This window comes from Desarmillaria tabescens (genome assembly GCF_030435595.1).
Source record: "Desarmillaria tabescens strain CCBAS 213 chromosome Unknown EV420scaffold_29, whole genome shotgun sequence".
In the NCBI taxonomy this organism is placed as follows: domain Eukaryota; kingdom Fungi; phylum Basidiomycota; class Agaricomycetes; order Agaricales; family Physalacriaceae; genus Desarmillaria; species Desarmillaria tabescens.
In genome coordinates this window covers 498,216-526,057 of record NW_026848328.1, presented here as the reverse complement: position 1 = coordinate 526,057, position 27,842 = coordinate 498,216, and the positions used below count along the sequence as shown (strand labels likewise).

The following is a 27,842-nucleotide window of genomic DNA, read 5'->3' as shown; positions in this document are numbered from 1 at the left end:
TCGCATGCAAGGGCTTCTTCAAAGCATTCGGACTTCGTCGCAAGACGCGTTGAACTGCAGAGAATCAGTCGGCGGCGCGAAGTCGTCCAGGTGCATCTTGTCAGGTTTTAGATACTGATGGTGCGCCAAATGCAAGAAGAGTTGCCACAGGCTAGTTCTTCTTGATGCTGAAATTAATGTTGGGCAGATTGTCGTTGCGTTCGACATCGAGCAGAAGCGTGACAATGTGACTAGTTGCGTAACTATTAGGCCAGGCCGCCAGGCCCTAACTATTTCGAATATATTTGCAATTTGCGAAATTTGTCATGTCATACTTGTCCGAAACAGGACATTTGCTATCAACTCTTATCATCTCTCTTCCAGTCACTTCCCTGGCTAAAATTTAAGTTGCGGGATATCCTACAGCTCATTTCCACCCAAATTTTGACGAGGAAGAATGTTTTAGTCGCTGCTCCCTAAATGGAGTGAAATACGGAATGACATCATGATCGAAATGGCTACAACTTGAAGAGGACCCCCTTTTTGGGTTATTCCCGCCATCTCACTCGCAGAGATAAGTTATCTATTACCGTACTCTTCCGGGAATGAGTGCAGTGCGCCTCCGGGTATCCTGTATACAGGTACTGACAATTTCTTACCTTTCGAACGTGCTCGCCGACGCCCCCTTGCAGAGCTCTTCCTTTCGTACCTTCTCTAGTTAAATACTGCCGAGTTTTACGTTCATTCGCCATCATCTGCTTGCCAACGTGCGCGTGCGCAGGTCTTCAGGTCATAATGTCGCTCAATGGCGAGTCGCCTCTTTCACGCGCAGGGTGAGGGTAATAGAAGCTGCTCACAAGACCATGGTTAACGTTTTACATTTTTTTTGATATATAAAGGTTACTGCCCGGTCCTTCATCCGTCCCTTCAGTTGCTCATACCCAGATGTCCATTCGCGCGAAAACGGTTCAGCTTTCGAGCAATGAAGACGAGGTTGACTTGACCTACACCCCATCCCCTCCTGCGTCTCCCAATGAGACAACTTCTCTTTTAACCCCCGCTGCACAATCTCTGCGTAATTCAATTCCAAAAGTGCCTAGCCGTATATCCCAAGGACAACCCCGCGTTCTTGTTTTCTTGCTTGAAACTGTCCAGACGTCCCTCAAAAGCATCCCCGCCGTCATTCTAGGGAGCCTTCTAAACATCCTGGATGGTGTCTCGTGTTCGTGTGTTTCATGTATAACTAACTACTCCTCCTGCTCATGGCAATATCTAGACGGAATGATTATATTTCCAGCTTCAGGCGTCTTTGACGAGTACCAAATGGCGCCTATAGGCGTATCCATGTTTTTCCTTTCGACATTAACCGCTCAATTAACCTATACCCTTGGAGCAAGTCAGTTCCCAGGTGCCAACGGCAGCATGATGATTGAAGTGGTCGTAAGTCGCCTTCGCCCTGTTTCTTTTGCTCCATTGACGATGAGACCCCCGTTCAGCCCTTCTTTCACATGATCGCGCTGTCAATTTCGGCGGATCTCTCGTCCCCCACAGAAATATTAGCCACAACGCTAGTGTCCTATGCCTTAAGCTCTGTGTTGACAGGCATCGCGTTTTTTCTGCTAGGATATCTGAAGCTCGGCACCCTTATTGGTTTCTTCCCGAGACATATTCTCGTCGGGTATGTTTCGTAACCACCTGAGATCACGCCGTTCCCAGACTGATCCCATGTTCAGGTGTATTGGAGGCGTTGGTGCCTTTCTAGTCGAAACAGGGTGCGTTTTTACGCGTTTCTACATATAGAACTGCGTGCGATCATCTCGTCTAGGCTCGAAGTTTCTCTTTCCCTGACATCCACTTCAACGTCCACTCCGCTTCCTCATATGTTTACATCTCTACACAACATCATCTTATGGGGAGTACCTCTGTTCCTCGCAATTTTCTTGCGAGTGGGGATGTGGCTTTACGGGAAAATGCACAAAGGTGGCGACGGAGAAGCTAACTCTGGCATCTTTGTTGGTTGTGAGTACCGCATCGTCAGATGACTGACCGGACATTAAACTGACGCCATTCTTGTGACCAGATTTTATTGCGATCCCCGTCATCTTCTACGTAGTGGTCTTGGCTGCGGGAATACCCATGGATGTCTTGAGAAAAAACGGATGGGTCTTCGACGTACAGAGCGGTAATGAGGCAGGATGGTATAAGTTCTATGGATATTTTGGTAGGTGCAATTTGCGCTCAACTTCGAGATACTCGTTCAGCTTTGCCCCAGACTTCACGCAAGTCCGTTTCAAACCACTCTGGGACACCTTACCAACGCAATTCGCGCTGTAAGTGGTATCACACGACCGACTGCGCTTGTTTGTTTACTTTTGTGTAGCCTGTTCTTTAACATCTTACATCCTCCTCTGAATGTTCCGGCACTGTGTGAGTCAGATGAATTCCGCTAGGTCACTTGCTGAACCTTAATGAACAGCCATATCCCTTAACGAGGATGACATCGATACTAACAAAGAACTTGTTGCACACGGTTATTCTAACCTCTTTGCTGGGCTAATAGGAACTGTGTTCGTCTGAATTTCCTTTTCGGAGAATTCTCGCTGATTTAACTTAGACCCAACTATCTCGTTTACGTCAACACGCTACTGTGAGTACTTGCACAGTGAGAATCCGTGACTGCTTGTGGACTCTGGGTAGATTTTATCGTGTCGGAGGCACCACTCGTATTTCTGGATTTCTTCTGGCAGCTGCCACGGCCGTCCTTTTGGCTATTGGTACGGGATTTGTCGGATACATTCGTGGGTGCCTCAAGATTTTACCCCAGATCGGGCGGCTAACTTTGACTCATAGCGGTTATGGTCGTCGGAGCATTGATATTCGTGCTTGGTATCGATCTGGTCAAGGAGGCAATATGGGACACCAGAGGACGCGTGAGCCGGTAACTGAATGTCCAGTATGCTTCCCTTTCGATCCCTGATCACATCAACGTTCTATAGGTCCGAGTACATTACTATTATCAGTATTATGGTTTGTATGACGGTGTGGGACTTTGTTATTGGGGTTCTTTTCGGCATCATTGTCTGCTGTGCGTCGCTTCTCTTGTTTAGCGGCGAACTCGGCTAAACTTGTCCTACAGGTCTTTTCTTCGTCATCCAAACATCCCGACTGAGTGTGATTCGCGCGCTACACACCGGGTCGACGGCGCCGTCAACAGTGAGAAGGCCAAGTGTGCAGCGAGCCTACATCAGGGAGGTGTCTGGAAAGCAGACATGCGTTATGCGGTTAGGTGGTTTCATGTTCTTCGGGAATGTTACGGAAGTTGAAGAGGGCGTGAGGAGAGTACTGGGTGGGGCGTTCGAGAAGGATGATGGGTATGGAAGCACGAGGGACAGGGTCGAAACCCCGGGCATACGTTTCCTTGTGCTGGATCTTACTCATGTGGCCGGTGTTGACATGAGTGCTATTGAAGGACTCGTAAGGGTACGGAGAATGTTGGAGAAGAAGGGCGTGTGTCTAGTGATGTGTGGTGTTAGAAGGGGAGAGGGGCCTGTGGGAAAGGCGCTGGATGTTTTCTTTGGCGACGAAGCGGAATCAGAGGATGCGCCGGGAGCCGTGGAAGCCGGGATAGGTTCAAAGGTGGAAGTGTTCGATACTTTCGGGGATGCCATGGAATGTAAGTCGAATTCGATGCATAGTCTCTTGGCATACAATGCTAACTCCCCTCCTAGGGACAGAAAACGCGTATCTGAAAGCCTGGTTCAAGGCTCAAAAGGTCGCTAGGAGTGTTCCATTTCGTATGGGGTTTTCTTTGTCCCCGATTTTGCCGGACTCACGAGATCACTTAGTACTTCCTGGTCGACAAGACGCCGATGTTGCGGACTATAGCGAAAGCGGGCTGGGTCTCAGTATGCTTGGGTCTCCGAGGATCGTCCATCTATACGACGCAGGTTCCCGGACCATCGCGAATGGTAAGATTCATGTCGCCTACGCAGTCGTGCCAATAGCTAAATTCACTCATTCTTTTGCAGAGCTCTACCCCTCGACGCCACCCAGTCATGACCAAGCGTCAATCCCTTCACTTTCTCTTGGAGGCACCCCGCCAAGACTTCTTCGAGAGCCCGCGTCCGGACGTGATTGCGGACATCTGATGCCTCCGCATGAGTTTCCCAATCACCCTCTACGTGAACCGTTACCTACACTGTCCCGCGCGTTGTCGCCGTACACAAGTCTTGACCTTAGCCCCCTCCCTGCGTACCTCAGTCGCGTATGCTATCCCGCTGGACATGTTTTGTGGCGACAGAATGACCTGCCAGATGGGTTGTATATTATCGAGAAAGGCGTTCTGCGGGCTTCATATGCATTTGAGTCTTGGAGTTCGAACACGGGCCTGGAGAGTTCTTCTCATAACAACGAGACTTACACCCACCCACCACATATTGAAGAGTCGATGGTATCGGGAACTGTTGCAGGTGAGCTCTCGGCTCTGTCGAATATGCCACGAAATGCGACTATGGTTGTGGAGAGGGATGTGGTGCTATGGAAGTTGGGCCGGGAGGCGCTGGGACGGATGCAAGAAGAGAAGCCCATCTTTGCGAAACAGCTCGTTGAGGCTATCTTAAAATGTAAGCTGCCCTTTCATCTCTTTGTTAGGGTCACGATACTCATGCATGCTCCTAGCGGCGAAAATCGACTACGACATTTTGCTGGCCGCGTTGGCTACAAGGCAATGATCTATATAGACATATACTTAGATTTTTTTTCGTCTTTTTTTTCAGGGATCGGATGGATACAAGCAAACACACAAGCAATGTTGTCACCACGCAGATTTGATTTTATCTTTCTTGCTATCAGATTATCGCATAAATATGTAACCACACAATTTATCTGCCTTGCACAGTAACGGGATTATGGACCGTGCGATTACCTTATTGAAACGCTAATTATCGGACGACAACTGCTCTTCCACTCGATGGAAACCTTCCAGGGTCGAATAACAGGTTGTGTTTGGCGCGACTGACATTCCACGACAATACTTTAGATGTTGTACTGAGTAAATTTTAAGTGCTGCGAGAGACTCCAACTTTTCAGTGCATGTCAATAGCTTCAAGGATAACGGAGAAATTGAAATGAAAGGTACTGTACAGTATCAAGTTCCGCAAGCATCTTGATTCGATTTACCAAGCTATAAGTCGTGTCAGGTGTGTTTTCGATACTGACAATTTGAAACTTCAACATTCCATCGGTCATTGACATACAAAGCGAATTCACGAAGTACACACTACAATGATTTGTGATTTTACATGCATATCTCGACACTGTATTCTAATCGTACAAATTTCATCCTAGCTTTCGTTTACAACCTCTGCTTAGCCGCGAACCCAATGTTTGCCTTAAACTGAACTGCCTCGTTCGCGGGCTTGCAGGCAAGAGGCTTGACAGATGGATGGCCGATTGCCTTAGCAATGCGGTCAGACAGGCCTTGGTCAACGGCCGCCCATACAGAGACTAGAAGGTTTTAATGTGAGACGAGACAGAACTACAAATTTTGGTAAACTCACGTTGTCTAGCCTTAACCTCAGGGCTCTTGACGTTACCGAAATGAGCTGCGACATTCTGTACATATGCCTCACGTTGCTGGTCGTTCCAAACCTTGGCCCACAGGGCACGAGGCTGCTCAAAGTCCACTGCGGATGGTAAGAAAAGGTACCTCAAAAAGCGTCTCGCACTCACGTTCGTTAATCTCATGTAAGTCCCTGTAGGCCGACCCGATAAAGTTCTCATGCTTGGCAATCCTATCTTGATCCCTCACATGCCCATCAAGCGTCGCCTTTCTACCCTTGTAACTCAATGGACTAATACTACTCTGGTAATTGGGTCTTGCTCCTTGACTGACGAAAGTCTGTGGCCCATCCCTTTGGAAGTTCGCCACGGGCACGATAGGCGCGTTAACAGGTAACTGCTGATAGTTCGTGCCGAGTCGGTGACGGTGAGTGTCGGGGTAGGAAAACAAACGCGACTGAAGAACTGGATCTGCCGAAGGTTCGATGTAAGGAGTAAGATGCGACGGAGAAAACGCGGCCTGGTCAAAAATTGAGCAGATGAATAACTATACTAAATGCTAACATACCTGTTCGATCTCAGCAAAGTAGTTCTGTGGATTTTCGTTCAGGACCAGCTTGCCGAATGGGCGAAGCGGGAATTCCTTGTGCGGCCAAACTTTGGTGAGATCCAGAATATTGTAGCGGAACTTCTCAGCCTGCTCAGGCGTCATCGTTTGCTGATACCATCAGTCAGAAGAGAAATTTGATGAACAATCAGATTAGACATACGACGTATAGAGTCCATGACGGATAATTGCCAGATTCGATGGCCTCGAACATACTTTGAATACCATAGTCAGGGTTGGACCCAGCCAACTTGCCAGCGGTTGCATCGTCAAGACTCTGGAACCAGAGTTAGAATATGTGCGCAATCGTAGAAAAAGCTAAACTCGCCTTGAAACCACCATCGGCGCGAACGTGAACTTGCGTGTATACAAACGAGCCGTCTTCCTTCAACCATTTGAAGGTATGGCCCGAATATCCGTGCATGTTATGGAAACCATCAGGCGTCCCACGGTCACTGAACAAAATCATGATTTGATGGATACTCTCTGGGTTCTGACCAAGATAATCCCAGAACATATCTGGATCTTTGAGATGCGTCTGCGGGTCTCTCTTCTGCGTATGGATGAAGTGCGGGAACTTGGCGGGATCGCGAATGAAGAAAACGGGCGTGTTATTGAATACCCAGTCCATGTTGCCTTCGTCGGTGCGAAGCTTCATAGCAAAGCCTCGTGGATCACGAGCAGTGTCGGCACTACCAGACTCACCGCCAACGGTACTGAAGCGGACCGTCGCGCGCACCTTCTTCCCTAGCGACGTCAAGAGACTGTTCGACGTGATGTCCGAGAGGTCGTGGGTGACTTCAAAGTACCCGTGAGCACCTGCGCCCTTGGCGTGGACGACACGCTCAGGAATACGTTCTCTATCGAAGTGGGCGAGAAGGTCGATATGGTGGAAGTCCTGGAGCAGCAGAGGGCCATTGATACCTGCTCGCTGTGCAGCGTACGGCTCGGAGACGGGTGCGCCGTTGGAGGTGGTGTAGAGAGCGTTGTCGGGCGTCGAGAAGACTTGCTTAGAAGGCATGATGGTGGTAGGTGGGAAACAAGTGGTCGTGGGCCAGTCTACACTATATAAATCGCCCATTCTTGGTCGATCCCGTGGTTAGTCAGCTGTGGAGGAAGAACTGAGTATGACGCATCACTGCGAGATCCACACACGTGATCGCATTCCCGTCATATCCCTCTGATGTGATTGGCTCCACAGCTTGCTTTCGTACTTTGTACTCCGTTTCCACCCTGATCTATTGAGTCCCTGGGTCATATGTCTGCGACTGTGAGAGCCGGGCGACCACCATTACCCCAGATTTTCGCTTCTCGGTCTTCGATGTTCGTCTTGGGTACTTGTCGTCCCGGAATACGTCCACGAACAGTCAGCGGGCTCCGATTTACCGACACGCAGTAATCCAGCCTTGACTTGGCTTGAAAATACTTTTCCTGAGCTAATACTGGGCTGATGCTAAACTTCGGTCATGATCACGCGAATTCGCGACCATCCGAAATGGTGATCACAGGCTACCAACGTTCCCATCTCGTGCCATTTTCATCAGTAGAGATGGGCATTCTTCGGGACAAGTCTGTGCCATACTATACGTGTGACTTTTCCCGACCCTAGGTTCACTCGTGAACGACCAATAGTTAGTCAAGGCTCTATAATTATTGACAACCCTTACCGCCATTGTATTCAGCCATCCAACGGTCTGGATCCCTGTAGGCTACGATGTATTGCGAGACCCGGACGTCACCGCTTCAATACAACGCACTGGTAAGCCCGTTACATGAAGGGCAGAAATTCAGCTTTCGCAAAATTTGCCTTGTAGTTGTATCAAACCATGCTAAACCTGCGGCTTGTTAGTTATTCCAAAGGTGAAGTCCCAACATTTTCAAAGTTATCGATAGTTGACTGGAGAGCGCTGAAGCTGTTGAGGAAGATAGGCCGAACGGAAAACAAGTGGGAGCTGAGCAAGGAGAAAAGGGCAGGCAATAATGATGGAAAAATCCAACTGGCATTAAAGTGTATAAAATGTTCTGTCCCATTGTTAGCGTGAGGAAAGGGCCCTTCGAAGACAGCAAAAAGTATCTTGGAGGAAGATACACATTGGATGGAGGTGCGCAGCATTTAATCGGAGATCCCGGCCTCGACGTGAGGAAAGTAAATATGCATATCCAGGAGGGAACAAGGCAAGTTGTCGCGTGGCTGCCGGAACCGCGTGAGGGTGAAGCGTCTCGGAAAGGTGTGAAGTTCAAGGGTAATCCGAAAAAAGGGTATCAAGAAAGAACAATGCGGTCCGGGTCCCGGTTAACTTTGCGTAACGGTGTCCCACGTGACGACAACGTCGGCATGTACGGCACAGCAAACGGCAGCAGGAAATTGTCGAACTGTAACTCACCACCACAGAGATGCTCAGACCGAAAGAATCCTGTAAACACAGGACTCGGAATGCTCGTTGATGCACACGTGCGTCCAGAGAAATCTGTTAGATTCCGAGCTTCACATGATACTGATCTACCTGTGTCAATCACCGTCAGTCACCGCTAGGATCCTTGTGTATTTGCTTACCTTCTCGCTCATCACCGGAGACCTTTCTGTAACATTCCTGTCAGGCGACTAATTAGTGCTGATGGAACGGAAACTATGCGAACACAGAAAACATTGTGACCCGTGCTTTTGACCACAGCAAAATGCGTCGGCTTTACCGTCAAAGGGGGATTCTACGAGCCTCATTCCTCGCTGATGTGTAGAAGTTATACCTGGCATTGAGGAACAGCGCAGAGACACCTCTTGGACTGCTGCACCTGATATCGATGTACCATGATATCCTTCCAACACTGGGAAGATATGCTTACGATGTGCTTAGGAATAGCAGATAACCTCTCTATATTGACCTAGCATAATGCACCGCTGTAGACATATAAACTTGTCAGAAAGTAGATTACCTCCGAAGCTAATTCTGAGAGGCCACATGCTGTGGGGGCTACGCTGAATCAGTTTGGTCAGAGAGTGTCCGCTCCCATTGCACTGCGTAGTATGGACTCTGGTTGGTTTACTTCTCAGGGACAGGATAACCAGAATAAATATCCCTCACCTGACCTCACTTCACCCGACTCATTTTGCTATGATCGAAAACCTTGATCACAATTAGATCTGCTGTCCACTGTGATTTCGTCCGATTTAGAATGGTCGCTTCGAGAGTGTACCGCATCACGTTTACTTTTGTAGCTGATGGAACCAGCCAGTTCGCACCATCTTCGATTGTCTTGGGCTCGCGGTCCGATATAAAACGTCTTGGATGTGTGTCATGAATTGAGACGTCTTCTACGGGATGAATCACCGGATAGTCAACAGTGGAAAACCCGACGCTTGCTTACGGCGATCCAGAATCGCCTTCATACACGTCAAGATATTCGAAATGATCGTCATTGTGGAGTACGCCAAATCATGCAACATATCGCAGTGGTTACGCCAAGGAGGACATAAGTAGACGATGCTCGCAAAATTTGCCTCATGACGGGATCAGATCGGATGGGGGGTAGCTCATCTCGAGACTCGGTACAGAATCAACGCACAGCCTTTCAGGACAAAGTTCCAGAAGTCAACAAACTTCGCCTCGTCGTAGGCACAAAACTCACTAGGAAATAAGCGCCTAAAGTATATATCAAGTTTGTGGCAATGTCTACTGCTCGAAACCTTTATGTTGTTGCGCGGCAGGTTTGCAGACAGATGGCGTTGGGGCAAAGCTGTCGAGGGTCGTCCTCTTGCGATTTTGTCTTTATTGCAGCACCCGAGGATCATATGCACGACACCTCCCATTATCGAATCGAGTGTCGTCTAGACCACCATTCGTCGAAATGAGTGCTCCGTGAGCTACGGTCCATACAGCACAAAGAGCTTATACGAGTAGGAAAAGGCAAAAAAGTGTCCCGGCCCAGAAGCCATTCAAATTTCTGGCTGACTTCCTAGTGTAACAGTCTCTGGAAGCACCAAAATCTGTGGCTGGGTTCGAGCTGCATGACACTTATAAAAACTACACGTGCGTTGGATTCAGAGCTTCAGTCTACTGGAAACTTAGTCACCATTAGGATTCTCGTACGTATGTACTCACCTTTTGACTCCTTTTGATTACTTCCGTTCCTTCCGCACGCATAACGTAAGTATAAGAACCTGTTGGATCGTTGCCGGAAATCAAGTTATCTTCGCAACCAGTTGCAGGACAACATGAGTCGCCAGATACCTTGAGAGTAAAGAAAACGGAACCAAACATGAGGCTATTATGCGTTCTTTCAGCCTGTTTCCAGTACTTGCGAGACAAAGCACCTCAGCCTTCAAGCCCGATCCTCAGTCGCCATGTCGGTTCTTTTGACCATCGCCTTGTAAGGCGGGTTTCATTGAGGGAAATTAAAATGTGATGGACGTCGACTTCATGCATGGCTCACCATGAGGGTTCCACGACCTGTTTTTGTTCTGATTGGAACACATGGCTTCCACGCCCTTTGTTATTCGGCTTTCCATATTGAAAGGACGGCATTAGAGCCCCGACCCGACTTTGACAGTTGTTCTGTCCGGGAGATGATTTCAGCGCCTAACGGACTGATAGAGATGGTAGTTGCTGCGGTAGCATAAACCTCTGGCTATCAGAAGAAAGGCGTAAACAACGTGTCCCACCTTGTGTGTTGATTCGTTCGGGTACCAGATCTTGAAGATCTTCTACCGACTCCGCAGCCAATGAGAGGGCAACCAAAGAGACAGGTCCAAGAGATGTTTAACGACGAGAACGAATCTTAATCAGAGTTCAGATCGTACATCTGCCCGAGGAGTCCGCATATTATATAGGCACGTAGTGATGGTTGTCATGTATAACACTCGATATTTTGAACGTGGGGAGTCCAGCATTATCATCGTCAGTACTAGGAGCTCAGAAATCAGATCCAGGATTAGCAACGTATGGAAATTACTCACCGTGGCCGTGCTGTTTATCCTAAGGGAACAAGAGGGCCTGAGATTGCGGTGATGTTCCCAGGGAGAGCTTGAATTAATGATACATCATCGGTATTGATTTCCGTTATTAGATTGCCCCCTAACCCCTTGAGTTAAATCTTACGAATAAGAAGGAACATTGCATAACGGCGCTGCCGCCGTTGAGATGTCGACAAATTGATGATGGGAGTAGGAGAAGAAGGGACGTCAGGTAGAGTCACGCCACCCTTCCACGTTCTTTCTTTCCTTCCTTCTACACTCACCTTCGTCGTTCCTTGACGCGGCTGGCCTGCATTCAAGGCATTTTCTCGGGATTTCGTTCTTTTACTAGTCTTTTGTTAGATTTCATCTTGCGAGTCAAGATTGTATCTTTATGGCAGCATTTGCTACGATGAGAAGGTCATTGAAATGGAAGTTGGAGGCATTAGTACGTTCTTTTATTTCTCTCGAATGCAAAATTCGGAAATGACGAGCAACGACACTGCAGTATACCCGTATCACTCTCAACCGACTTACCACTATATTCTTTCTCTTCGGTTTTTTCCACTGCTTTGCCCAGGGGACCATCCAATCCTTACTTTTCTCAGTCGACTCCCGATACAGCACATTGCTCAGTCATATTACCATCGCCGCCAATGTTCCTCCGGCGAACCATACATTCTTCGCGGGTTCGACCCTACGGGTGTGTAATTTCCTTCCTCACAACGACGGTTCTTGTTCGGATGTCTTTACGATTAACCGGCCTCCGTCAGCCATGTCCATTGATAACGACCAGAACGTGCGTCACCACAAAGAATCAGTGAACTTAATCTCACATTTTCTTCAGATTACTGAGAACAATGGTATCTGGCGCGCTGGTCTGGATGGTTCAGGCTTCTCCATCAAGGCCTCGGATGACACAGTGTCTGTCAGCCCGCTCGGCGAAAGCAGTGACATAACCTTGAGCAAGATTTGCATCCAGACTCTACTTTTACCATCCCAAGAGTACGTCTCGTCATTTCTATATTTTTTTCATTCACTGAACCTTGCTTTTAGCTTGTCAAATTTTCGTCGGGAAAACCTTGCGTTTGTCTTCTTGCAATTCTGGCTCTTTGGCATCTCCGTCCTTGCCATGATACAGGATTCCGTGCCTCATCTGTACGTAAATAAAGCTGTCCATCTCGTTCATGTACTGATCTATCTCAGTCTCGCTGGGATCGGTGCCCGGATACTGCTTACAGCATGGTCTGCATACGCGATCTGGCGTACGCATCATCTGTCGAGCGTGTACAAGGCTCTTCTCAGTGATCCTGGCACACCGTGTTCTGTTGATTTCTTCCCAACGTATTTCAGTACTCGTTCGTCGCTGGAGATCCCCGACCTTGTGTTGAATCTCACCGCCTTGACCATCATGATATGGACAGTCCTTAGGGTTTGTTATAATTTCATATGTGTTTCTCCACTAACAACTGAGGCAGGTATACGCTGTGCAATCATACAAATGTGTTGGTGCACCAGCTCATATCCTCAGAATCCACAAGGTGGAGAGATCTGGTACTTGTTTATGATGTGCCACTTACCGGGGTCATAGTTTTTCATGGCCATACAAGCATGCTTGCAGCTCGAGGTCTACATCCTTCCGGCGGGAATGGGACTTTGGATCGATCAATTGTTCAACACTTATATTAAATATATCTCCGAACATACGCAGGTTTATGAAAGTGTTTTCATATTCTACACTGTCGTACGTATTCTATCTATTGACGCTCGTATTCCCTTGCTGAACCTCTTTAGATGGTTGTCCCATGGATGATACTGGTAACGATGCTATTGTGCTGCTCTTCTACTCTCTGACCGTCGACAGGGATGGTATGCGATTCGGTACGAGAGAAAGAAATGGATGTTCACATTTATCTTTATCGGCTTCGTGTTCCTCTTGTGTGAGAGTATCATGTTCTATTCTCAAGTCTATCAATGGTACTCAACCACCTCGTTTTGTGATCATTTCATATGAATAGCTAATATTTGCTTAGGACGTTTGTCATGTGGCCTAACCTTGCCTGCTTCACGGTCTCTTTCATGATCGTCATCGTCGCCTGCATAATCTTGGGCATCGTTTGTCTACGGAACTTTGATCAAGGGCTGGCGCAGTACTGTACGTTCATCCGCATTTTACGCCTAATAGTTCCTAATACGTCCCGTTTAAGTGAACGCCGAATCCGTGCTGGCATCGTCCAATTTTGCCCCGGAGGTCTTTCAACATCGTGAGGACATGGATATTGAGAAGGCGCCGCTGCCTGAATTCCCGGTTCCACTTCATGTCCTTAAGGGTTCCGATGAGCTCGATAGGCCTCTGTCGACGTACTTCCTGCCTACGCTTCATGCTGATGATACGAGCTACGGTGGTGTTATCGGCGTGAAGAAAGATCGTTGGTAGTAGTTACCGTACCTGAAGACATTGATGAACACAGGACTATTTTCGATTTCATAGAGTATGCACTAGATTGTGGGTGCTCGGACTTTTTACTTCGTTTTCTTGGGTTCGCAGTGCGATATGTAACGAGCTTTTCCAGATGTATGGGTTATTGGAAGCAGAGAGGAAAATATCAAAGCTCTCTGCATTTTGAACGGTATGATACATGAAAACCGCGTGGACTCTGATTGAATAAGGGAGTCAGCCAAAAATAACACAGGAAGGTATTTCCTGTTGCCAATGCCGTATGATTGGATTTGACGGCAGAGTCGGAAACAACGGACCGGTCAGTCAAGTAGCACTGATCACTCCTGATCACAAGTACTTATCGTACTACTAATCGCTCTCTTCTTGCATTGCAGCTCCCATCCTAGACTATGCCCGAACCCAAGCAACCCCTCCATCCTTCCATTATTCCTCGTCTCGATCCAGAATATCTGGAGTTTCACAACAGCACACTGATTTATATAACGCCTCCGCACACACTACCCTCGTGGGATCCTACTTTGAGGAACGCGCCTGCAGTTCCGGGTGGCTCACCATTGTTGCCTGTTGGTAAGACACAGGACTTTAAACTAACTCATTGTGATTTTCGGGCTTTCACTCCCGAGGGAGAAGCCCCGACATCAGGGTGGCCGCTACTTATTTACTTCCACGGAGGTGAGAATGGAATCAAAGTCGCATAGAGCAATCTCACCACAAATATGATAGGTGGATGGACATTCGGCAATATCAACAGCGAAAACTCTCTTGCCACCAACATGTGTGTTCGTTAGTAGATCGAGTAGTACTGCGTTGCGATCATGACAGAATGCTAATCTTCACCCGCAGATGCTAAATGCGTTGTCATGTCCGTGAACTACCGTCTTGCTCCGGAGGATAAATATCCACTTGCTGTAGAAGATGCTATGGAATCGCTGTACTGGGCGACTGAGAATGGGAAATATCAGCTCAACATAGACCCGACTAGAATCGCTGTCGGTGGGTCCTCCAGGTGTGTCTCCTGCTTCCTAAGCACTGAATATTGTTCATCTCCCTTCAACAAGTGGCGGAAATCTCGCTACTATCCTTGCCCTCAAGGCCGCAGAAATGCAACCCCCCATCCCACTTATCTTCCAGCTCCTCATCGTTCCTGTCACCGATAATACAGCATCCGTCGAAACCCTTTGGAAAGAGAACGAACATACCGCATGGCTTACTCCGGCAAGGATGAATTGGTTCAAGTCAAATTATCTTCCAGATCCCAGAGACTGGACGAAATGGGACGCATCGCCTGCATTTGCGCCGAAAGAACTGCTGGAAAGGGTACCCAAGGCTTGGATCGCTGTTGCAGAATTGGATATCTTAAGGGAGGAGGGTATTCAGTATGGGAAAAAGATGAAAGAGCTCGGCGTCGAGGTAGAGACAGTGGTGTACAAGAGCGCGCCGCACCCAATTATGGCAATGGACGGTCCGTATATCTCTGACTTTGATGCCAGAGTCCTGACTGACAATTCGCGTTGTACCGCATTTTTGCAGGGTAAGTAAAAAGCTTTTGACCCGATTAAGAGGATCCTTTACTAACAAGACTTCTAGTGTGCTCAAGATCGGGGCAAAGTTGGTTTCGGATGCGGCCACTGCGCTTGGAAAAGCTTTCGGTACGATATAGCTTGTAGCTGTTCACTATTAGGGCTCGGAACTGTTACCCTGGCTTGTCGGTGCATACAGGACGATTAATCTAATCTGTACCTTCCATTCCCATGCTGAGGCGACAGAGTATACGATACCTACAGTAAACATGCTGGCATCACTGACGAATTTCTCGATCGAATCGATACCCTACAAGCGGTGTCCACTGACAGACACCGATCAGAGGAAGGTGGTGTGTAGTTTGGTGAGGACGGTGGCTTGTCCTCTTAACCCGCAAAGTCTTCTCATCAAAAAACCGACGACTGGCTTTCCCAGTAGGTATTTTTTCCTAACATGTCCTCCATTGGCATTGGAGTCCCGATGCCGACTTTCCTCATCTTGTAGTCCCATGGATGCTAGTGGCTCTCACGGCGACAACCAATCGTACTTTAATGATCCCAACCGTCACTCGATAGCAATTGGATACTAGGACAGTCCATTTCATGGGCGCTTTGTTTGAATTAGATTTTGCCACTCTTGGTAGCGCGGCGTTGATAGGTGTACTCGGATTGTCAAGTGATTGTGAGTTTTCTTTTCGTCTGTCACTGCTGTTTCGCTCATTTACCAAATTTCCAAAGGCGCGGTGGTACGGGCCATCGGACAACGCGCACACCCATATCACTGTATGGCATACCAAACTTTGCAATGCAGGATTGTCACTAGCATTATGTAGGCCGCTCCATTGCTTTGATTGTGGATAATATATCTACCCTATCCACACGTCTGCTGCCAGCATATTTTCTGTTCTTACCACTACCCATTCCCGAAGCCCCGTTGCACCTCAGCCCGATCGCCTGGCCTCGTAACCGGTCCAGTCAATGTATGCACGAAAGCAGAGTAGCGGCGTTTAGCTTGAATAGGGGTCAGTCAAACACAGTGCAGATGGGGAGAGAATGTTCACAGATGACGATGGAGCACGCGAATGAATGGGTCCACAACAAAAAATATTGGACTATGGAAAATACTAGGAGCTTCACTTCACGGGGTCCCGTTACGCGTTATGTGAATTAACGGTTGAAATAGCACAGTGCGTTATAAAAATAGACACGACCGATTCTCAAGGTTTTCCGTAAGCGCCGTAAGGTAGTGGGAATAAATTGACTGTGCATTTCCGAATGAAACACAATCGCTATAACTCTAACGAATAAATAATCACAGGTAATATTTCCTTCAACGTCGCCGTCGTCGTCGTCATCCCCGTCTTCCGTCTCCTCTACATGATTTTCCCGAGGAGTGGGCGGAATGAACCCACTGCCCAGCGTGCCGCTCGCATCCCTCGCCAGGCCAAGGCTATACATGGCACTTAAAGGTCTTGGCCTCGGTCCCTGATTCTCCACGGACACCGAAGAAAAAGGTGGAGAAACGACACAGAGGCCGAAATTTGTATAGAGATCCTTTCGCGTCTGGAATTTCATAGACTGTGCTTGTCGCAGTTTCGGATTAGTCATGACGTTTCCGAACGCAGTAGTAGAGGAGGTCCAGGACATCCACCCAGGAGCAGTAGAGGAAGGAGATGAGGATATAGGCGAAAGAAGGTCAAGATCATGTAAGTTCGCTTGATGGCCGCAATATCATGCTGTATATCACCTAGCTTCTGAGAGAGATTCTGCTGGGTTTTCTTTACTGGATCAGAGCCCGAAATGAACGCGTCGTTTCGCGCTTTCACCTCCTCCAGAGTTTGTGACTCTCCGGATTTATCGGCTAACACTCTGAGAAGGACGGTTAAAATTGTCTCAAACCCAAGCACAAGAGTCTCGTCAGCCTCGATGCGGATTTCCATTTTGACACGAGCGTCTTCTGCATAGTCATCCAGCTGTTCCGTTGCCGTGTGAAGGACCTGATTGGAGTTAGTTGATTCTTGAAGTATGCGATGGCAATCGGAACGTCTGTTGCATATTATCGTAACGCCGACTAACCTGCTCGACCTCTGCAGGTAAAGACGGCTCATCCTCTGTCGGAAACGGTATAGGATCCGATGTAATCAGAGTGGAGGTTGAGGTTGAGGTTGAGGAAGGGGCAAGTTCATCAATGATGGATGTAGACTGCGATACTGAGCGAGGAGAACGTCGATGAACATTTATCATCTTCGACTCTTCCTGGAGGGAATCCGATTCCTCTGCTTCCAATGTTGCCCTAGCCTCTTCTGGGTCTTCTCTCGTCTTTTCTGAAGCTGGGGGTTCAGGAATATTTTTCTGGTGAACAGGAATGGGTAGCAGTACGACCAACTTCTCCAATTCGAGCCTCCAAGCAGTTTGTATTCGTAACTCTTCAATCAAAGTGTCTATGGCATTCTCAGCCACAATAATCTGGCCCATAGACTCGGAGAAGCCATTGAGGTCTGATGCAAACCCATGAGCATCACGAAGCATCCTCTCCAGAAGCGTGCTCGCATCATCTCCTCGCTCGATGATCTTGCGCATAACACTCATCGTCGAAGCCACTCCTCGATGCTCTCTTCCCGAGCAACCATGCGAATTCTTAATGAAACCTCTCTACGACGACCAAATGCCTCTCGTATGACGTCGCCACCCACTTGGTCCAACGCAAGCCTCAGTTTTTCAGTATCGGCGCGGGACTGGTCGAGCTGAGATGACAATACGGATGGATATCTGTGTGCTCAGAGTATTGACCATCGCAGCGTGCCTTTCCTTGATGGACACAAGTGACGCCTGAAATGCCAGTTTGTAGACAATTGCGAGAATTTCCTGTCAGTGACATTCAGAAACAGGCGTCTGCTATAGAGCAAAGCGACGTACATGTATCTTGACACCATTTTTGCAGCCGAATTATCTTCCAGTTTCAGGTTCTCTAGCTCAGCCTGTGCTTTCGCGAGTTCTACCCTATCGTTCTCCTTGTTTCTTATCTCCACCTCATACTTGAAATACCCAATGACAAGTTCGCCTTCGAGGTGATCTGTTCTATGAAAGAGGAGACCAGAAAGAAAAATCGTCGAACAGCTTGTGGGCGTCAGATTTTGCTTCGGAAAGACTTGTGCTTGGCTGTAAACGGGATGACATGGATGTCTTCCCATCGAGCGAGCGAACGTGATCAGCATACTCGCTAACGACAAGGTTAGACATCTTGTTGTGTTCCTGCGCCTCTCCGAGCTGCCTCTCCCAGTCCCTTTCCCAAAACTTCCTCCTCCTCCTCCTCCTCCTCCCTCCCTCGGATTCGAGCGACCAAATCATACGCCCTTTCTGCAGTTCGCTTTGGTAAGCTCCGCGCTCGCATGGGCGAGTTGGGTCGTATGCTCCAGTAGGGCATCTTCCGTGAGAGATAGTTTGTACAACAGCCTCCTTAGCGACAGCGTCAATTTGCGTCAATTCTTGCGACTGGAGAACTGCTGGATGAGAATCGGAAGTATCTGAATGTGGATTAGCTCGAAGAACACTCGAGTTCCGACTTGAGTACACCACTTACGTGTTCTAATTCCTGCTACGTTAGTAGTAGGTCTTATAGAGGGATAGTGGTAGCCGAGTTTTGAGTTTAACCCGAAGTCCGATGTCATAAAAATTTCCATTTGTGGAAGAACTCACGGCCCAGCGCTTCAAAATTTCCGTTTAAGTCAGAATTTCGGGGTGGCACAGTCACCGCTTGTCACTGTTTACATGTGACCCTCTGTTACTATCACGCTTTCTGCGGCGTTGTTCGGCCGATCTTGCCAAGGATTCTGACTGAACTCAGAGAAATGCGAGCTGGTGGCGGCAGAATGCCGCCACCGAGCGAGTCTTTTTCTCTCAGCAGCAGAAGCTACCACCGCTGAGTGAATCATTTCAAGGAGTAGTACTCTCTCATTCATACTACTATTTTTGAATGCTAACTATTATTGATTATGACTTCGAGTTTTTTCTGCAAGCCAACGTTTGAATAACCCTTGGGCCTTGATTCAATCTCTCCTGCAGGAAATATAGCCAGTAAACCTCGCAGGATCAATCAATTATACATAAACTTGGTTTATTATAAACCATCATAATTATATAAAGAACAAGGCTTCCAGAGGGGTCAACGTAGCAGGCTTTGCCCCTGATGTGGGCCTTGCAGGCGTTATTTGAATAATTCCTGCTACGTTAGTAGAAGGTCTTAGGGAGGATGGATGGTAGCCGAGTTTTTGACAGCTCCCCGAGCCGTATGTCATCGGACTTTCTATGTGTGGTGAATTTGAACGGCGCGCCACACATAAATTTCTGTTAAAGTCAAATTTTCGGTGTGGCTGTTTCTTTGTTTGTCACTTTGTTTACAGTGACTCCTGTTACTCGTGACAGTACTTCGTACCAGGGAGCAGTCGCGCTTCTATTCCGACGTTCAGCGTCAGCATTTTCATCAAAGTTCTTCATCTTATAGATGGTGTTGATCTTGAGACATTTTCAGTAAGTGTATCGGTCTTTAGTAGTAATTTATCTCTGATCACACATGCAGTCCAGTCGTTCCCTTGGAGTAGCGGCGACAATGCGGGTCATAGCGGTACTATTTCTCCGATAACATGATGGATGTGGCAAATATTTCTGAATTTCAATGGTTCATTCCTGATTGCCATGACTACTCTCGCCAGTGTTGTTGAACATGCGGTGGAACTCCAAACCTTCGTTATGGTTGGACAAGATGAACTTAGAATGCGAGGTTTGCTTAAGCAAGGCACGAAGCCCAACGATATTGACAAGATCAACGACGCCATCAGGGACTACGTTGAAAAGAGGATGGAACTGGAATCAAATAGATCATCGGTGCAATGGGACTTGGTTACTGCTGCTCAGGTAAAACTTCGACGCTCCGAGACTGGCCATTAACTGAAGCATCATCTCAAGAACACAGTCACAGAGGCAGTACAATGTTTACACTCAGTTCGCGTTGTGGAGGGACATGTGCTCTGGGATGCGCCTCCTCCCAAAGTCGTCCAAATCCAAACTCCTAGCGCCAGTACAGACATACAAATTGTTCAAAACACTGAACCCGGCATGGGGAAGAGATCGTCAACAGGATCTACTCCGACAGGAAGCATGAAGAATGGGCAAAGTACCAGATCCAAGGCGGTGAGAAGACAGACGACGACGTCTATGGCGGCCTCTCATACATTGGTGCGAGCTGTCATTTTCAGTTTCGTGTACGGTGTAATGACTACAACTTTTTGAAGGGGATTGGTACTTGTGCGTCAACGCCAAAACCGCCACCAAAACCACAGGAACTGCCGGGAGTGTTGTCGAATGCTGTAGGTTTCATCTCCTTGCTTTTTCGCTGGCATTAAACCACCTATTTGTTTTGTAGGTACCGCTACGCTTTGGCCCTCCTAAAGTCAGAAAGAAAGCGAACGAGGATGACTTATGGAAGAAGGTGAGTCAATAAGTGATCAATGTGATTGAGCTAAACCGTCTACAGTTTTCATTGAACGCTACCCCATCAGAACAGCCGTCTGTTGAATGGCTTACCCAATTACGAGACTTAGTCGTTGACTTGGGCCCAGCTAACAAGGACAAGGTTATATCAAAAATCGGGCTTGAACTTTGGTGCCAACTGGTTTTCTTGAACGTACACCGTGGTAACTCTCGCACGTTATCAAAGACCAAAGTATCAAAAGTCGACATTTCCACTTGGGACTTGATTCCTACAGAAGCAAACATGCCTGTGAGTGTTGGATATTCAAATGAGACATTAAACAACTGATGTTCGCTTTTCTAAGTGCAAAACTTGCAGTCATAAAGTCGCCTGTCATTGGCCAAACTCGGAGGACCATTCGAAATGTCGGGAGTGCCATCTGCAAGCCAAACGGTGCACGTTTAGTGGCAATAGTATGAAAAGGGGGCGAAAACGAAAACGCAGCTCCGAGTCTCCTTCGACCTCACGAAGGCGCGTCAAAGTAGATTTAGAAGCGGATGAAGACGACGAGGTCGATTCACAGGATGAAATGCTAGATCCGCCTGCCGAAGCTTTGAACACGTTGACACGACCTAGACCCACATTAACCCTGCAGAAGATGGACTCACCGAAAACTCCAGCGACGAGATCGAGTACATCGAAATTGTTGTACCCTACCAAAGTCACTCCTCATCAGAACTTGGGTTCGGCTGAGCGGATAGCACAGTTGACACCCAGAACCACGCTTTCCCCTCGCCCGTCATCATCTTCCTTAAACCCTGAAATGCCGACACCGTTCTCAGAAATCCAACAAACGAGGTCAGATAAATCACCACCTGTAACCATGCCCCCTGTTCCTCTAAACGAAAGAGGCGACGACACGACAATAGGAAACGAATCTATAATCACCTGTCCTATGCTCTCTGTACCTGCCAGCAGATCCTTGACCATACACGATTCAAGATCACCAACCCCAACCGCAGATGACCCCTCAAAAAACACATTTCCGACACTCGCAAACGAATTTTTCCACTCTGGAAAGACCAATATGAGCCCTACGCGACCTCATGGTCGTCCAGACCACGATGAATATGGCAGGCTGTTGGAGGAAATCAAAGATTGGGACGCCGATACATGCAAAAGACACTTAGCAAGGGTGATGGCTGATCTTCATTGCGCCATCGGTAACACACGGGAATTGCAGAAGCAATTAAATGAGTTGTTGAAGAAAGACGAAGCATTGTTGGCATTCGTACTAGAGATCGACGCCGCACACCAAAAGGCACTAAAGGAACTGACGCAACTAAGATCCAATAGTCAATCATAGTGTACCATGTATTAAATTAAAATACAATCAGACGTAGCAGGCTTTGCCCCTCAGCGGGCCCTACAGGAGTTATCCCGTATTAATGCGTAGCCCAGTCACCCTCCCACCGGGAACGTATACGACAGTAGAACGGCGAGAGTTTGGTCACTGTGGGCTCATCCGCTATAATGCACAACAGCGTCGCCATCAGAATTGCGTCGTCAGTAATCAGCTGCTAAGCCATTGATCTGAATCATCCCACGCCACATTGGAGTTAGGAGGGACACCAGTGAATGCAGCGCAGAGCTAAACAGAATTGTCTATAACCCACTACCAAGGTAGCGGGAATTCAGAAAGAATCACGGAATTGTCGCAGCTTATTGACGTCTATTTGCCGAACTGATAGACCTCGTCACAGAGGTGCTCTACTTACATAACATCCTCGCTCCATTCTTACCCCGCCAACATCCTGCATCTCCCACGTGCTACACTATCCATTGTTGAGGACGTGAAAACATATGGATAGCCACTTTCCAACTCATGTGAGTCTGCTTTTACAGTGAAAGTACCTACAGTCATGAATACTCCTTTATCCCTAGCCGATGCGCATGTCAGGGGTAACTGGTAACCTGTTCAAGCTATACTCAGTGCTAATTTATTGTGGCTTGCAGGACATGAACATGAACACTTCTCTGCCCACCATCCCCCACGTCATAAACATTCTCATCCTCGACCTGGTCTCATTCCGCAGCAACGCACTGTCTTTGTTCACCCAAACAGCGTACGCCGCACCAATGCGGCGAACAACGATCTTGCCCATTCTCGTCACTATCAGAGATATTTTCGTAGAGCTTCTCAATGCCGTTGATACGGCCTGGAAGGAATCCTACCTTTTCATCAAGCAATGTTACCGTATCATGGGGTTAGAACAACCCGAAGAATTTCATCAGGGCGAGCGCCATTTACACGCTCTTCGCAAGAGCCATATACAAGCCAGGCAAATACAGCCTTTCTCGGGAAGGGTCTTGGATAAAGCTGAGGAGCTCTTGATCTCAGAGCTCCGTGGCTCCCGTAGTGTGGAACACGTTCTCAGGTTTACAAAAAGGTTCTTCGAATTATCCTCCTATCGAGTCGACATCATGGAGAATCTTCCTCGTCGCATGAATATGATTCGCCGAGATGTGAGCGAAATTATGGACTGCCTATACTACCTGGAAGAGCAGATGTCCAGGATTAAGATCTTACTTTGGGATCCCGAATGGCGGGCTTGTGTAGAACGACAAGATGTCATGGATTTGTTGTTCGGAGCTTGCTGCTCAGATCTGTCGTTGCGGCAGAGCATGGTTGGCGACTGGATACGTTGTCTATACCGGTACGGGTCGAGAGAAATCCCTATCGACTCTGTGCACCAACCTGCACAAGGTCGTGATCGTGATATGCGGTCTTGGTGGAATTTGTTAAGACCTTCCGCAAGGGACTGTCGAATAGCATTTTAAGTATCATACCACTTGCGAAGGTAAGCGAGCGCTGGCGGGCGCACATGGAAAGACAATGAGAGTGCACGGAGAGTTGAGTGTACGAGTCTTCTCGAATTCGGGCTAGAATCTACTTTCTCGAGCTGTCTTGAACACCCCCCCCCCCAATAAAAATAAAAAAAATAAAACAACAACAACGCAACATGTTATGGATGGTAGGTACCCGCTGATTCGGTGCAGGAGTCAACACATCCCGTACTCGGCCTTCTCGGTCTTAGCATTGATTTCCTCGTATTTTCTCATGTTTTTAACTCATATTTTCTCCATTCTTCCTAATACTAGAATACAATAATGGAACGTTGTAGAATAATAATGACCCCGTCCATTCCTTAGTATATAAATATGTCTACATCATTGTATTAGGGACACTTAACCAATCTACTACTTCCAGTACATTAATCGCTAAAAGTACTTATGAGATGAGAAGAGAGAGCGAAGCTCACATTCAGCGTAAAGGTCTCCATCTCCGCTCTGAAGAATCCGTTTCATCACATAGGTTGATGAAAGCGCTTTAAAGATGGGACTCACGTTCTGCATAATGGGTTCTAGTCTCTAGAAAATGAAATACGAAGCAGTCGGAACAGCTATCACACTTAGTATATTGTACCGTAGAGTCCTCATTGTAGAAAGCTCCTAGCCATTACGTATGAGGATGTTGTATGCTACCCGATGCTAAGAACCAAAACATTGACACTGAATGCAGGAGCAGAATAATCAAAGATAGAACCAGTTGAAATGGAAGACGTTTGAGGAAGAACAAGATCAGGGTCAGAAGGAACATTGGCAGATGTCTTTCCGCCTGTGAGCACTATTGCTGTCGCTGTGCTTGACACACTGAACGGCAACTCAAAGGTCACATCTGTAGCAGTGCTGTTTCTGTTGATGACCTAGAGAGTGTTGGGCTAGTTAATCGAGATGTACTCCAGCTGTACGTAACTTGCCTTGATGATGAGCTCGTTGGGAGTGACGGACGTCTTTCGGACGACACTCCAAAACACGGTACCGCTCCTTTCGGGAAGCGTGCTGGGGATGTATTCATCACCCCGATAGACGCTGAAAAGCTTACTGGATCTCAGCTGAGATTGATAGCATTGCAGCGAGTAAATATTACCTGTTGGACGTAGTAGCTGACACTTGGGTATACTGCTCCTGCGCTGAAGGGTTGTTAGTCTTTGACTTGGAAAGAGACAAAAGTTAGATCCTCACTCAAAAACCACCAGATTGGGATGCTATTGAGGGAAATATATCGTATGGAGTGATATGGATGCGAGGTGAAATGCGTACCCAGTCAGCTTGGCTAGCATGCTGTTAGAGAATCAGCATGCTGGAGCAGCGCGAAAATGGGAGGCATTTACTTGAAGAAGAGGAGCATAGGAAGCGGCGAAGACGATGTCGGCGTTTCCTGCACAAAGAATTAGTGACCCATAGCATAAACACATCTAGTATATACAAATCTCACGTTCGAATCCGGTCATGAAGACCGCGTCAGCAGTAGCAGCTTAGATCCGTGTTAATTCCTATGTATTTACCGGAGAATTGATTTACCTTCTACTGTAGAATATTGAAGGGTGGATCCTAAAACCAAATAAGAAGGAATTCAATTCATTCTTGTAGCCGAAAGATACATACCCTGGTCATTTCTGGTGGTGGCATACTCGCCCTCAAAGTACTGAGTCCCGTTTCGCTGCATACGGATTTCAGACCCGATCGGACATTTCAGTTGCAACGCCGCGTACCTGGAAATCATCGTAGTAGAACGAATTCTCTGACATCCACGCTATATGCATCGTTGAGTACAACTTCGGAAATAAAGTCAGGTCCTAGAACTTACTACTAGTCTGATAAACATGCACATCGTATTCAGTCGGTGCTGGGTCTAGAATCGGATTGAAAGGGTCTGTCGTCGCAATGAAATCTGATGAAATTCACGTGAGTATGCGAACCCATCAGTGAAGGAAAAAAACGAACGAAGGCTTGGGAATTCGTTCTGCAGAGCAGTAACGTATGAATTCCATCGATAGCCATATCTGTTAATCTGGTGTCAGTAAAATGCAGCATGCGTGAGGGTCAGCTCACGTTCTGGCAGCTGCGGTCACGAAATCCTGCGAGTCCATTAAATGCGGTCACAACATGCAAAACACTCAATTGTACTTCGTTTCCAATCTCGACGTAAGTCAGTTTGAACGGTTCTGGGTGGCCCAGCTCCGCCCTTCGCGCAGCTGCGATGTAAATAAAGGTGACCCAGAGCATTCTGTCTTGTTTAGATAGTACTGACCGTAATCATTGGTTGCCGGATCCCCGATGACAAAATTTATCTACCCACATAATATGCCGAAATTAATATCGCCAGAGACTGAGATTAGTCAAAGAAGGCGAACCTGATCAATAGCACTTTGGACATATGGTTGTAGGTCGTCCTCTGCGACAGACACGCCTCCAAGGCCGTATCCTATGATCTGAGATTAATGCTTCTCTTCATAACGCAAAATCCAACTGACCGGCCCAGACAGCCATGATGGGTTCCATCTCCAAGTCTTCGCACCACAGCAGGTACTCCAATAGTCCAAGGCCGCTAAATGACATGGTCATGGACTCTAGATCATCCAAAAAATCTGGGACGACGCATACTCTGTATTGATATATCCCCAGTCTCCCGATCGTCCTGCAGAACAAATCAGTAGGATATCCTCCCGAAAATTAATTCACCAGGACTGACCCGGCCTATCGACCAAAGGTCCCAAAGTAGCGTTCCAGACCCATCGTGTGGCCGTATTTTGACCCTAAGGAAGCCGGAAATTCAGCCTGATACTTGGTCAGAAATATGAAGGATGTAGACCTCCTAGAAATTTTGATCAGATGATTCAGATTAGATGTCAAGAAGGTGATATCGAGTCAACATACGAGATTGTTGCCTCCCGGAAACCTGAAGAAGGAAGGCTTCATTGCTTGAAGAGTCTGAAGGCGTTCTTGAACGGCGGTTCCCTGTTTATTCGAAATTGATTCTCACTCACCTCAGCGATGTCGATTCGCATTCCATTAGGCCTATTATTGAAAGTAGGAGGAAAGAGAGAAAACATTGCAAAATTGATGGTCAAGCCTGACGCTGTTGCACCATCGGTGGTAACAACGAAGACATTATCAGTTGAATCAGGAGTTGTATCTGAGGTGAGCGTGACGAAGACTTGCTTCCAGCTTGTTTGGTCGCCGGAAACTGAGACGGAGGCGGAAGCCAAAATGTCACCATCAGACATCTGGATACTAATATCCAATTCTCCAATGAAATCAGAAGTCTCGGGGAAACGATAGTAGAAAGAAGCATTATACGTGTTGCCGGCCGTAATCTTCATGCCTGGAGTGGCGTATCAGGAGAAGTCCGTCCACTATTGAGCGGGAATCCCTTACCAAAGTAGCCAGTGTTACCGAATCCGACCGGACCACTTGCACCACTTGTAACGGTCACGTTCAATGCGTTAGGAAGGGCAGAAGATACCGGTTCGGTTTCAGCAACAACAGTAAGGAGGGCACCATTAATAGAAGACCATGCTCTAAGCGCGGCGGAGGTTCCTGGTATGATAAGTAACCTTAGCTCTGGGCCTCAGTGACACCGATATTGCCATCATTAGCTTACCGGCAGTGACTTGTTGAAAGGCTCGATTCTGTAGTACTGAATAATCGCTAAGTATCTATGGTATGAGAAAAGAGAGTGAAGCTCACATTCAGCGTAAAGGCCCCCATCTCCGCTCTAAAGAATCAGCTCCATAAAACAGGTTGATGAGCATGGGACTCACGTTCTACATAATGGGATCTAGTTTCTAGAAAAATGAGATACGAAAAAGTTGGAACAGCTCTCACGCTTATATCCTTTAAAACCGCTACCATTTAGCAGAATGTAGTGTTAAATTTGGATGCAATCACCTCATACATTTGACCCCCTAATAGGGCGGTGACGTATCAATAATAGAACGACGCCGAAACGAAATCATGACTATACACGCACATAGTGTAGTCGGAATCGGGTGACTAGCTGTCGAGCTGACACTGACTGTAGTCTGCGAGAGCACAGAGCTGATAGAAACCAGAATGAATCCCAGAAGGAGTATCATGACTGTTGACACGAGACGCGAATAAAGATGGATCATACACCTGAGAGAAGGCTCCCTTTATACCGAAGTGGAAGGCGGACCGTTGGCAGCGAGAAAGAATACCACCAGACCAATCCCGGGCCTCATGAGTGGCAATTTCCGCCATTCTCCCGTGGCACTTCAAAAGCATATGGGTTGTTGGGTGCAACTGCTTCGCTTCATCATAATAAAATTGATACACTTCCATCGGTCCGGGATTTAGTAGGTTCGCGATCACATGGTGCAAGATCCTCCTGACTCTTGGATTGGTGAAGGAGACACATAGGGTCATACGCTTCG

At 47.5% G+C, this 27,842-nt stretch overlaps 8 protein-coding genes across 8 annotated transcripts; 5 read left to right on the top strand and 3 right to left on the bottom strand.

Annotated features, from left to right (window-relative positions):
- The first annotated feature begins 674 nt into the window (after positions 1-674).
- Positions 675-5,030, top strand: EV420DRAFT_1558006 (sulfate transporter family-domain-containing protein). Its single transcript, XM_060473718.1, has 18 exons — positions 675-812; positions 879-1,201; positions 1,256-1,419; positions 1,476-1,657; positions 1,713-1,751; positions 1,805-1,998; positions 2,060-2,309; positions 2,360-2,406; positions 2,456-2,546; positions 2,594-2,626; positions 2,677-2,777; positions 2,830-2,917; positions 2,976-3,064; positions 3,116-3,652; positions 3,708-3,773; positions 3,825-3,947; positions 4,008-4,601; positions 4,657-5,030. Exons 1-18 carry the CDS (start codon positions 775-777, stop codon positions 4,707-4,709), a joined length of 3,012 nt encoding a protein of 1,003 aa, XP_060328341.1. The 5' UTR covers positions 675-774; the 3' UTR covers positions 4,710-5,030.
- A 302-nt stretch (positions 5,031-5,332) lies between these two features.
- On the bottom strand, positions 5,333-7,166 carry EV420DRAFT_1621636 (catalase; the record flags this gene model as incomplete). Its single annotated transcript, XM_060475718.1, has 6 exons — positions 5,333-5,484; positions 5,538-5,663; positions 5,710-6,058; positions 6,107-6,256; positions 6,309-6,422; positions 6,474-7,166. 6 exons carry the CDS (start codon positions 7,164-7,166, stop codon positions 5,333-5,335), a joined length of 1,584 nt encoding a protein of 527 aa, XP_060328340.1.
- A 4,181-nt stretch (positions 7,167-11,347) lies between these two features.
- EV420DRAFT_1557961 (uncharacterized protein) lies at positions 11,348-13,815 on the top strand. Its single transcript, XM_060473717.1, has 11 exons — positions 11,348-11,541; positions 11,602-11,892; positions 11,941-12,098; positions 12,150-12,251; positions 12,300-12,525; positions 12,572-12,634; positions 12,685-12,837; positions 12,888-12,911; positions 12,958-13,070; positions 13,127-13,248; positions 13,301-13,815. Exons 1-11 carry the CDS (start codon positions 11,488-11,490, stop codon positions 13,528-13,530), a joined length of 1,536 nt encoding a protein of 511 aa, XP_060328339.1. The 5' UTR covers positions 11,348-11,487; the 3' UTR covers positions 13,531-13,815.
- Positions 13,816-13,864: 49 nt separating this feature from the next.
- EV420DRAFT_1557960 (alpha/beta hydrolase fold-domain-containing protein) lies at positions 13,865-15,277 on the top strand. Its single transcript, XM_060473716.1, has 5 exons — positions 13,865-14,226; positions 14,278-14,337; positions 14,398-14,560; positions 14,613-15,016; positions 15,141-15,277. Exons 1-5 carry the CDS (start codon positions 13,944-13,946, stop codon positions 15,212-15,214), a joined length of 984 nt encoding a protein of 327 aa, XP_060328338.1. The 5' UTR covers positions 13,865-13,943; the 3' UTR covers positions 15,215-15,277.
- A 710-nt stretch (positions 15,278-15,987) lies between these two features.
- On the bottom strand, positions 15,988-18,754 carry EV420DRAFT_1481990 (uncharacterized protein; the record flags this gene model as incomplete). The annotated part of the gene is made up of 9 exons (XM_060469831.1): positions 15,988-16,085; positions 16,391-16,789; positions 16,822-17,071; positions 17,151-17,726; positions 17,768-17,818; positions 17,865-17,939; positions 18,005-18,152; positions 18,292-18,577; positions 18,655-18,754. 9 exons carry the CDS (start codon positions 18,752-18,754, stop codon positions 15,988-15,990), a joined length of 1,983 nt encoding a protein of 660 aa, XP_060328337.1.
- Positions 18,755-19,511: 757 nt separating this feature from the next.
- On the top strand, positions 19,512-21,935 carry EV420DRAFT_1557957 (uncharacterized protein). The gene is made up of 7 exons (XM_060473715.1): positions 19,512-19,601; positions 19,651-19,985; positions 20,037-20,306; positions 20,363-20,437; positions 20,494-20,559; positions 20,605-20,850; positions 20,906-21,935. Exons 2-7 carry the CDS (start codon positions 19,722-19,724, stop codon positions 21,905-21,907), a joined length of 1,923 nt encoding a protein of 640 aa, XP_060328336.1. The 5' UTR covers positions 19,512-19,601; positions 19,651-19,721; the 3' UTR covers positions 21,908-21,935.
- A 210-nt stretch (positions 21,936-22,145) lies between these two features.
- Positions 22,146-23,549, top strand: EV420DRAFT_1557951 (uncharacterized protein). The gene is made up of 5 exons (XM_060473714.1): positions 22,146-22,223; positions 22,283-22,428; positions 22,486-22,503; positions 22,558-23,344; positions 23,404-23,549. The coding sequence occupies exons 2-5, from the start codon at positions 22,405-22,407 to the stop codon at positions 23,439-23,441; spliced, it is 867 nt and encodes a 288-aa protein (XP_060328335.1). The 5' UTR covers positions 22,146-22,223; positions 22,283-22,404; the 3' UTR covers positions 23,442-23,549.
- Positions 23,550-24,083: 534 nt separating this feature from the next.
- EV420DRAFT_1273486 (glycoside hydrolase family 51 protein) lies at positions 24,084-27,524 on the bottom strand (the record flags this gene model as incomplete). Its single annotated transcript, XM_060467763.1, has 24 exons — positions 24,084-24,308; positions 24,354-24,482; positions 24,533-24,575; positions 24,628-24,650; positions 24,706-24,726; positions 24,777-24,823; positions 24,881-24,919; positions 25,051-25,105; positions 25,158-25,198; positions 25,253-25,336; positions 25,390-25,448; positions 25,498-25,523; positions 25,573-25,640; positions 25,697-25,736; positions 25,800-25,870; positions 25,920-25,993; positions 26,050-26,083; positions 26,138-26,201; positions 26,323-26,376; positions 26,433-26,770; positions 26,824-26,985; positions 27,050-27,085; positions 27,136-27,161; positions 27,397-27,524. The coding sequence occupies 24 exons, from the start codon at positions 27,522-27,524 to the stop codon at positions 24,084-24,086; spliced, it is 1,887 nt and encodes a 628-aa protein (XP_060328334.1).
- Positions 27,525-27,842: the final 318 nt, after the last annotated feature.